At 52.8% G+C, this 10,815-nt stretch overlaps 1 protein-coding gene across 1 annotated transcript; it reads left to right on the top strand.

Moving 5' to 3' along the window:
* Positions 1–777: 777 nt before the first annotated feature.
* On the top strand, positions 778–10,815 carry Natd1 (N-acetyltransferase domain containing 1). The gene is made up of 3 exons (XM_005067660.4): positions 778–948; positions 6,926–7,044; positions 7,808–10,815. The coding sequence occupies exons 1-3, from the start codon at positions 852–854 to the stop codon at positions 7,922–7,924; spliced, it is 333 nt and encodes a 110-aa protein (XP_005067717.1). The 5' UTR covers positions 778–851; the 3' UTR covers positions 7,925–10,815.

The following is a 10,815-nucleotide window of genomic DNA, read 5'->3' as shown; positions in this document are numbered from 1 at the left end:
GAAGATGTCCATTTGGCTGTTAAGTGATTCCTGGTCCGTTCCCCACCACCACCACCACCACACACACTTTGTACCGGTTTGAACTCACAACCTTCAAACACTCTCCCAATGAGGTATACCCAGGCTTTCTGTATGTCCATCTGTGTGGTAGTCTCATAGATGTGGACATCAACTTTGCACCTTAATAGGATATGATTCTGTGAACATCTATGGAAGGCTTTCCAAATACTATTTGCTAAAGAAGTAGTTCCAAATATTATGGCTTCTAGGGGGACACTGGTTCCTGGGTAGCTAGCTCCACAGGGACCACGCATTTCTGCTTTTCTTTGGGAGAGGTAGCTTTTTCACCCAGTCCCAAACACGCCTGGGGGTAATCTCTCAACAGCAGCTTCAACTGCCCCGGGTGGATGGGGTGCAGAGCGCCAGTCCCCGCAGGGTTCCAGATGAGATTAGGTTGCCTTTTGATGTCCAGCCACAGTAAAGTGGGGGTATCTGTGCCTCAAGCTTGCCAGTGAAGTCAGTGCCCAATATTCGATGACTGTCTTGGAAAGAATCAGAACTGCCCCACAGGTCGTTATGTGTTTTTCAGATAGGTCCGTGTGGGTCCTAGAGATGCATCTGGGCCAAACGCGAGGACAATCAACACCCTTTAGGGATCAACACAGGATTTGTTGGGGCAGCGACAGAAACGCGCCGCGCGGCCTCTTTAAGAGACGCCAGGAATGTATCCAAACAGACCGTGCGCGCGGCGCACGTGACTCACAGCTGATTTCCGGCCCCGCCCCCTCCTCCGGCCCGCGCCGCCAGAGTCAGTTCGCAGCGGCCCGCGGTCCCCAGCCTCGGCGCGCGGGATGGCGCACGCAGCCCTGCCGAGCGCGCTGGAGCAGAGCGGCCCCATCCGCGTGGAACACGACCGCCAACGCCGCCAGTTCTCCGTGCGCCTCAACGGTACCGTGCTGCCTTTGTTTGCGCGCGCGCGCGGGCGGGACGGGGCGGGACCTGCGGGCGGACGGATCCCGGGGCGGGAGGGCTCCCGAACCCCGACAGGCATCTCCGGAGCACGCCCGACCGGGCAGCCGGCACCTGCTAGCGCTGCCGGCTTCCGGCATCGCGGACCGAGGGCTGCCACCCTGGATCCCAGAGAGCAGGTCGCTGGTGACCTGCCACCACCCCCCCATCCCCCGTGTATGATTGCTTCCTGATGTCCTGAAGGAGCCTGCGGGGGGCCTGGGGCTTAACCCTGGGAACTTGTGACCTGAAGGAGGAGTGTAGGTGACTCTGAGATTTTAGCCAACTTCTCCAGTCGATGCGTGCCTCGGCCTCCCGGAATCTGCAGTGGGGATAGCTGTAGTGAACACCACTTTAGCTGGCAGTGAGGATGAGATACAGTGGCAGTAAAGGTTCAGAATGACACATTCGGTGCACAGCAAGTGCTGATAAACATAGATAAATGGCTACTTTTCAAACCAGAGAGCTAGGTCAAGGCCTCATCTTCTGTTGCGTTTGTACCAGCGACCGACACTCCTCCCATTGATCCTGGGGGCTGGAAATGATTGTGAAATACGCGACCTTGCGTTCTTAGTAGCCCACCCCTCCCAGCTGGGCCCCCAGGGCATGTACGTGACCTGACTTGAGGCCACTGCACCAGTGTTTGAAGGGACGTACTTGTGTGAGGGCTGCCAGTAAGTTGTACACCTGGGAAGGTACTGAGCTGACTTGCTAGCCAGCCTTCTGTGGCCTGCCCTTGGTCACAAGCAGAAGAGGCCCTGTCTCCCACTTGTTCCAACTACAGGGGAGGCAGCTGTCACTTCCTGTGTTGTGACAGGCCGCCCCACATCACACACGAGTAAACTGAGGCTGGGGCTCAGGAAGCAGCCTGCCCAGTCATATTCAAATCTGGGCCCCGCCGCCCCCAGGCCATGCCCTTTCCATAGAGAAACAAGTCCTGTCGCGATGCTGGTGGCGGCCCAGCTGGCAGTGGCACTTGGCCCTAGTCACTTGAGAAGCCTTATCTGAGGTTTTTCAGAACCTCTTATCTGAAGTAGTTCCAGGGAGACTATGATTCTCCAGGTGACTCCGAAGGCCCATTAGATCCACAAAGAGAAAGGCGGGGAAGGAATCCTTGGGCTTCCTTTTTTTCCCCTGTCTCTTCCAGATGGGTCCATTCAAAAGGACAGCACTCCGTGCTGGCTGTGAGCAGACTATAGCTTTAAACTTAACCCTTCTGGAACCGGCTGCTCTGTCACTAACCACAAATGGTGCCCTAGGGAGACAAGGTGGCTAGAGGCAGGCAGCCCCCCTCCGCTCACCCTGCACAGCCTGGACAACTAGGATTCATTCCACTAGTGCTTACTGAGTAGTGTTTACCAGCATTCTTCAAGATGCCCAGGACTTGTGGGGCTGACAGTCTAGAGGATGAGATGGGCCTCAAATAAATTACATAGTATCTTACAGAACAAAGGCCCTTGGAAGAAGTGACACTGGGCAGAAGGAAGGATACATCAGGTTCCAAGAAGGTGACTTTTAAGACCTGAATGAGGCAAGAAGGCACTGAAGAGAGCACCATGAGAAAGACTTGGTTGAGAGCAGGACGGTATTCAGGGCAGCCAGGAACAGTGCATGGACAGAGGAGAAGGGCAGATGGGGTGAGGCTGAGAGCTCATAGGGCATGAATAGTGTAGGACCTGGAAATGTTACCTTGTATGAATTTGACTTTGACCCTGAGCACTGTGGGTTCCTGAAAATGTCCTGGAAAAGAACAGATGACATGAGCCGGGCGTTGGTGGCACATGCCTTTAATCCCAGCACTCAGGAGGCAGAGGCAGGCGGATCTCTGTGAGTTCGAGGCCATCCTGGTCTACAAAGCGAGTTCCAGGACAGCCTCCAAAACAATACAGAGAAACCCTGTCTCGAAAAACCAAAAAAAAAAAAAAAAAAAAAAAAAGAACAGATGACATGGACCAGGAACCTTAAGGCTGGACTGGTAGGGAACATATTATGGGATATGCTAGAGCAGGGAGCTGGCAACTACACTGGGTTGGGAAGAAATGTCTTAAGTCCTGAGCTGATAGATAGGAGGCATGGAGAGAACTCACTGCTAGGGAATGTGAGAGGAGACTAGAACTCAAGTATATGTGACCCCCAAATTGAAGTTCTGAAATGCTGGATGTGGAGCCACTGTTTTCATAGGTGGGAGACCAAGGCACAAGATTGGTGGACAGCTAGTCCAGAGCCTGAGGTTGCTTTCTGAGGGTTGTCATCTAAAGATTGGAAGAAGCCAGATAAAGCCCCTGCCTCCAACCCCTTCCTTACCTTCTCTTTCTTACCTCAGCCAGGGTCAGTCACGCAGGTTTGTGTATGTGGGTTTTGTTTTGTTTTGTTTTGTTTTTTGGTTTCTCGAGACAGGGTTTCTCTGTGGCTTTGGAAGCTGTCCTGGAACTAGCTCTTGTAGACCGGGCTGGCCTCGAACTCACAGAGATCCACCTGCCTCTGCCTCCCGAGTGCTGGGATTAAAGGCGTGTGCCACCACCGCCCGGCCTTTGTGTATGTGTTTTAAATATTTGTTTTTATTGTGTATGTGTGACGTGTATTCCGGGACCTGGAGAGGTCAACAGAGGGCATCAGATGCTGCAGCTGGAGTTATAGGCAGGTGTGAGCTGCCGAACATGCGTGCTAGGAACCGAGGGTCCTCTGTAAAAGCAGAAAGCCCTCTTATCTGCCGAGCCAGCGCTCCCGCCTCCGGGACAGCTACTTGTTGCAAAAAGGTTCCCTCAGATCCCTCCCAGAATCTCTCTACCCCTTACTTTACAAGTAGGAAGACAGACTAGAACTGAGCCCAGCTGGTTCCTCCCATTCGTGGGTACCCAGCACTGTTCCCAACATGCCTGTCTGAAGTCTGGGTCACTCAGAACCTAACCTAGACTGAGACTGTGTCACCACTAATCCATTGCATGGATGTTGGGGGTTGTTAGAGCTGACAGTGCCACATGAGCCGTCCTGGTAAGCCGACAGGAGAAGCCTTTAATGAGAACACCTGGAATAAGAAGGCGGTGCCTACCTGGGAGGCCCTGGGTATATAGATGGGGCAAGTGGGAAAATCAGCAAGCTGCTAACCAAACACTTAGTGGCTGTTGTAGGGAGGGGCTGCAGTTAGGGTGTGGCTGGAGCCTGCTGGCATATCTGAAAGCAAGTCCATGTACTTCTGCAGGTCTAAGCAAACACCTGCTGGGGACTTAGCTATTCTCTGGGGATCCCGCTAAAGGCCAGGCTTTGGGGCTGCCATATATATGCCACTCACTAGTCCACTTCTAGTCTCAGCATGCATCTGGTAGGAAGAAGCAGGTTTTTTGGCAGATTTCCTGGGGATTATGGGCACAGGGTGGTGACTGTCTTGACCACCAGACAGCAAAGGCCTAGGCAGAGAATCACTGCAGTATCCCTGGGTTTCCCATAAGCTAAGTTGGCTCCATGGGATTGAGAGCAGGAAGACACTGGAAACACTAGCAAGTTTGCAAGAGCTCAGTCCCTGGGAGCATAGGCTGGTCTTTTGGTGGTCCTAAGATCCCCATCACCTGGTTCCCTACACTACCTGTCCCTCATGCACTCAGGCCAGCCACTCTGGCTTCCTTGTCATTCTGAGCATCATGAGGACTTTACTTCTGTGCTCACCACCTGGACTTCTCACACCAAAGGGTTCTGTGTCCCTCCTTCCTTCGGGTCTTTTGCATAAGAGCCAGATATCCTCTTTATTTATTTATTTATTTATTTGGTTTTTCGAGACAGGGTTTCTCTGTGGCTTTGGAGGCTGTCCTGGAACTCGATTGGTAGTCCAGGCTGGTCTCGAACTCACAGAGATCCGCCTGCCTCTGCCTCCCGAGTGCTGGGATTAAAGGCGTGTGCCACCAACGCCCGGCTTGCGCCACCAACGCCCGACTAGCACTCTGGGTTCTAGGCCAGCTTGGTACTGTGAGACCCTGTCTCAGAAGAAATGAAGGAGAGAGCATAGCTTGGAGAGCGGATTCCTGGATTACACTCTGCCTTCGAAGGCCCCTGTGTGATTGCATAACTTGGGTCTCAGGAGTTTAGCTCTGGAAATGAGGTGAAACATAGTCCCCTCCTGGGACTTGGGGGAGACATGAGTGAGGACACTGAGGGCAGAACCCTCAAAGGTGCCTGGAGTGTGTGTGGGATGTGATTCTCCACTGTGCCTATCATTTTCCTTGTGACACCTGGTACAGGCAGGGGACCCAGGCATATGAAAGTTTGAACATGCAAAATGCAGCGACTTTGGAAGTTAAAATACATGACAATTTTCTTTTAAAAAGCAGCACATACGCCGGGTGTTGGTGGCGCACGCCTTTAATCCCAGCACTCGGGAGGCAGAGGCAGGCAGATCTCTGTGAGTTCGAGGCCAGCCTGGTCTACAGATGGAGTTCCAGGACAGCCCCCAAAACAATACAGAGAAACCCTGTCTCGAAAAACCAAAAAAAAAAAAAAAAAAAGCAGCGCATACAAGGCCAGTGCTAGTAAGTTCTAGACCAGCCTAGGCTTCCTGAGACCCTGTCTCCAAAACAAAACAAGCAAACGCATTGGCATGTTTTATTTTAATGCTAGGGAACCCTGTGCTCAGCCTCAGGACCTCTCCTGCCCATACCTCCACTTGTTCTCCCTTTGCTCTTCCCTTAACCCTTTCTGGCTGACAGGCTTTGTCCTGAGAGCCCTCTGGCAGTCCCTACCATAATGTCTCTACCTCTCCTGGTGCCAGCCTCAACCAGTCCCTTCAAATTAAAAATGTTGCGTTGCCTTTGGCTTCTTTTCCCATTGAGCACACCCCAGCTGCCAGCAGGTCCTGCAAAACAGACACCTTTGGAACAGTCTGGCTTCCTCTGCCCACCAGGACTGAGGCAGCCGCTGCACTGGACCCTTCTGCCCTAGATTATTGTCACACAGCTGTCAGGGTATTCTGTGAAACCAGACTTCCATTCCTCTACTGCAGGCCTAGTTCATGATGGCCAAGAAGGCACTGCGGAACCTGCCCCGTCACTTCCCACTCCCTGGTCCCCTCTAGCTAGTCACACCAGCATTCTCACTGTCCCTCTAAAGGCACTGTCCTGCCTCAGAGCCTTTGCACAGCTGTCCCTGCTGATGCCTCTCCCCAGCCAGTGTTTCTCACACCATTCATTCCCTATCTACTATGTTATACACTGCTTGCTTTTCTTGTTTATCTTTCCTCCCCTTAGTCATGGGGGTAGATCCTTGTTCCTTTCCGTATGCCCAGCACCTGAAAAGTATTTGTGACTCAGTAACATTGGCTGCATGGGTGGATGAGTGGATAGGCAGTCAGAGCTACAAATTGTGATTGGAGCAACTTCCCTGGGAACATTTGCAGCAGGGTTTTTGGTAGACTGGTAAACTCTGGTCCTGGTAGGGCTGGGAGGGTGGATAACCATTTGTTCCTGCTTCCTTTGCCTAATGTCGGTACATTGTGGACTCTGATTCAGCTTGAGTCTTGGCTGAGGGACGGGCAGGACTTGTGTTCTGACTGATAGTTCCTCCTGTGTCCTCCACTGAAGTCATGGGTTTGTTGGACTCTGCTGTGTCCTGTACTGGACCTTGGGGGGGTGCAGTTCCTGGAATGACAGTAGCAAGGGCTTTGTGGGTAGTTGTGTGTTGTTGGTACCACATGGAGCCTGTAGCAGAGAATGCCCCATTGAACCCTACTCACAGCCTTCTGAGGAATGCCATCATACCCCTACTCTGGGGGTATGGAAACCGAGGCACAGGAGTTATTCAAAATTCAGCTCTTGTAGCATACTGGTAGTCTGGCTCCGGAGACTGTTCTTTACACCTGGAATGGCCAGGAACAACCAAGCTCTGTGAGGACCCCTGCAGTCCACACCTCAGCTATTTCTATCCCCTGTTCCAGGATGTCACGACCGGGCTGTCCTGCTCTATGAGTATGTGGGCAAGCGGATCGTAGACCTGCAGCACACAGAGGTTCCAGATGCTTACCGTGGGCGTGGTATTGCCAAGCACCTGGCCAAGGTAGGATGAGTAGCAGACCAGGACGCAGCTGTCGCTGTCACCTTCCCCTTGCAGAGAAGATGGACTGGTGGCTAACTCTCATCTGTGTCTAGACCACAGCTTCACAGGCCCATCTGGCCAAGAGTTTGCGGTTGACAGTGGGAGAGCTTTGGATACCTCTTATCATGCTCCTGGGCCTTCTGAGGCAGATGGCCACTGTTCTGAGCATAGGGTCCTCGTGGCCTGACTCTGCCTTGGGACCAGGACTTGGCACGCAGTACTTATTTAGTAAACCCTGATGATGCAAAGTGAGTGAGTGTCCAAGTCAGTGGGCTCATGCCCCAGGCCTCCACCTCCACCTGCCTTTCCCAAGCACTTCAAAGTCCAGGCTGCCCGAGGACACAGGACAGGTAAAACAGTGACTTTTGGGTGCAGCCCTCACCCCTGTGCTTCTAGCAGAGCCGTCTGCTGGTTTTCCAATCCGGTGTCTCCCTTACTCCCTGCTTCTGGCTCTCCTAGATTGGAGTCCTCTTTCCCCTCCCTGTGGGTCTTCCTGGGCCTCCTGCCCTTACATGCAAGACCTGGCCACAAACTGGTCTGTGAGTTAACCTAGTTACCAGGGAGGGAACTTGAAGCGCTGATCTAGGCAAAGTGGGAAGGTAGCCACATGGGGACCCTTGGGAAGAAACAGGGAGAGCTGATGACTACCAATCTTGGACTGCAGTGGGCCACAGCCCCCAAGTAAGCTGCAGTTCTAACAGCTGTTCTCCCTCTGCTGACCCAGGCCGCCCTGGACTTTGTGGTGGAGGAAGACCTGAAGGCCCACCTCACCTGCTGGTACATCCAAAAGTACGTCAAGGAGAACCCCCTGCCACAGTACCTGGAGCGCCTTCAGCCATGACCCAGGCCACCGTGTGCAGGAGTGCACCCTGTAGGCCTTCACGTGGGCCTCGGCCAGCTCATGTGCTCTCAGGAACCTGTTCCCCTGGGGACAGGCTCAGAGTTATTTTTGCAAGGACACTCGTCTGCAGCCCTCATCCAGGATTCTGGGGACCAGCTGCTGGCTGAGATGTGTGGATATCCAGAGTGGGATGAAGGACAGGCCAAATGGCCAAGAGTCTCTCCCCACAGAGGCCCTCTGGCTCTGCTGAGGTTCTCCTTCCCCCAGCTGCACATCCCATCTGGCCCGGCTACCCGGTCCCTGCTCAGATCAGCAAGAAGGTGAGATAGAGTCCCTGCCACCACCTCCTGGAGCCGTGTCCTTCCTGCAAATGAGGAGGGTGTTCCTGGAACCAAGAAGAACAATAGGAACCCTGTGTGCCATCTTCTCAAGGTGGGGGTGCCAAGCCTTAGCCACTGCCAGTGCTGACCCTTTCTCTTTCTCAGACTTCTGTGCCCTGGCACAGGCAGTGGAATGGCGACAGAGGACAACTGTTCGTGGTGTGTGAGAGTGCAGTGGATACAGCTAGCCAGGCCCATCTGTGGGTATGCACACCAACACATAAGCACAGACACAGGGCAGATGACAGCGAATGTCTTCCTTCTCTTGGTGACCCACACGTTTTGGCTTCTCGTGTGGGTTCTACAAGGAAACAAGGTCCCTGTCTGAAGGTCTGCCTTCCCTTGGATCCATCTGCTGGGGTCAGTTCAGAGGGTAGTGTTGGTCTACTGAGCCTGGCCTTCCAGCTGCACTGCCAGGCCTTTCTTGGGGATCACCTTGGAGATGGGTGGGAAGGTGGCACACAAAATCCATTTTGTATCCTCTCTTGTGCTCCTAGCTTCTGGTCATCTCCCCACTGCTGCTTAGGCCACTCCAGACATCTGTGCACAAACACCTTCCCACTCTGCAGGAGTACTGGAGTCTGTACCAGGAGGCCATACATCCTGGCTGGGAATCCTTAAGCTCAGAACCCTTGAGCCTCACTCACCACTGCAGACATGGGCATGGATCCATATGGTTCCCACCCTCAGCATCTCCCTACCTCCTGGCTCTTACCCTGTTCTTGATGTTCCATTTCCAGACTCCTAGAATTCCAAGATAACACAGCATACCTCCCCTGCTCTTCTCTGTCTGCCAGGGACTCTTTTCAGGGTCCAGAGAAACCCTGGGCCTCTAGGAAGACATTGCTGACAGTATTCTGCCAGCTATGGCAGCAGTGCATCTACAACACAGGACTTGAATGAGGGTCCTGAATCATGTGGACCCAAGTATTGTGGCTGGGCTTCCTCGGTGGGCTTGTTTCAAGCCCCTGCATGGTGGCCTGAGCATTCTCACTGCCTTGGAAGCCTTAAAGTCCCACTGCCCAGGCCTCGGAGACTTCCCAGCCCTGCAGTGTAGCAATAACCATATCTCTGCCTCTTCCTCTTGGCCAATACTGCCCAACTGGGCCACTCTGGTGCTACCCCATCTGCTCCCCACCCCACCCCCAACACCTCCATGTCCTGGCTCACTTCAGGAACCCATGGCTAGGCACTGGTCACTCTAGGCTTCATGTTCCTTCAGTAGGTCTGTGCTGTGGTCAGATCTCACTCTGGGGTTTCCCTTCCTTGCCCAGCCTACACAGGCAGTAACTCATGTGCCTTTCCTACTCTGAACCTGCCATCAATAGTGTCTGGGCCAAGGCTGGTCTTGGGACCTGTATCCTCCCCCTCACTTTTCTGACTTTTTAACACATTGCATGATCCTGTTGGTAATTGATAAAAGACTAAGGCACAGCAGCAAGGTCAGGGAGCCCCAGAGAGAAGGAATAAAGGGAGATAGGTTATGTGGGAGGCAGTCAGTCCTCCCTGGTGTCCAGCCTATTTCTTGGTCCTAAGCACTACGTTCATAGTGGGACAGCCCCACTTCAGGGGAGTCTAAGCTCTGAAGGCTGTCGTGACCTGACTGAGGTCTCCCAGCACAATAGTGGTAATTAGCACCAGGATCCCAGCGCAGGTCTGGATAACTTTGCTGACTGTATACTTACTCCTCGTTGCCTGGGCAACAACTTTACAGGGATTCCTAGTAGAAGTCATGGTATCACACTAGCCTCTGGTACATGAGCTGCTCTTTGCCCTGAAGTTGGTCGTTTGGGGATTCCTGGTCCAACATTGGAAAACAGCAGTGCAAGTTTTCCAAAATAAGAACACAGGGAATCTGCTAGTGCCAGCTCCTCTTAAGTGGGACCTAACCCACCAGGACTTGTGTAAGACACAGCAGTTGCAGCCTTTGTGGTCTTATCCCCATTTTAGTTCTCATGGAAATACCAAGTGACATCAGTTATTGGGCCTGTTCTGCAGATGAAGGGACAGGGTCAAATTGTGGGAGTCACCAGGCTGCAACCCCCACAGCTAGACAGCCCAGGATCCAAAATTAGTCTAGTCCCTGTCCTCTAGATGGTTCCAGCTCATAGATTGTGGTCAGATGTCTACTTTGAGAGACAAATGACATCAGTAATAAATAGATAAAATTTTTAGTAATTCCCTTATTCCTTTGAAGGACCGAGATAGGGCTCTATCTTGAGTTATAAAGTACATGACCAGCATGAAGAAGTCTGGCTTGAGAACAGGAACACTCCCCTGAAGCACCAGGCCACTCACCTCTTGTTCCTCAGATCAGGACTTGGGCTGATTCAAGACCTCCCACAAGTCCTTTTACTCAGGGTCCTACTTCCACTCAATGCCCTACGTTTCATACACATAATCTTTCGTGGCTGTGGGTTGAGCTTTTAACTGCAACCTCCAGGATCACACTTGGGGGTTTCAGCTGTGTCCTATGGCTTCAAGATATTAAAGATGCTTTTCTGGTTGTCA

The sequence above is a fragment of the Mesocricetus auratus genome, unplaced genomic scaffold (assembly GCF_017639785.1).
Source record: "Mesocricetus auratus isolate SY011 unplaced genomic scaffold, BCM_Maur_2.0 Super-Scaffold_100007, whole genome shotgun sequence".
In the NCBI taxonomy this organism is placed as follows: domain Eukaryota; kingdom Metazoa; phylum Chordata; class Mammalia; order Rodentia; family Cricetidae; genus Mesocricetus; species Mesocricetus auratus.
This window is presented reverse-complemented; position numbering and strand designations above follow the sequence as displayed.

Excerpts from the sequence above, each read along its gene's own strand:
- Natd1 (XM_005067660.4), top strand. The coding sequence starts at position 852 with ATGGCGCACGCAGCCCTGCCGAGCGCGCTGGAGCAGAGCGGCCCCATC. Across the intron at positions 949-6,925 it reads GTTCTCCGTGCGCCTCAACG|GATGTCACGACCGGGCTGTC; the intron begins GTACCGTGCTGC and ends CCCCTGTTCCAG. Across the intron at positions 7,045-7,807 it reads TTGCCAAGCACCTGGCCAAG|GCCGCCCTGGACTTTGTGGT; the intron begins GTAGGATGAGTA and ends CTGCTGACCCAG.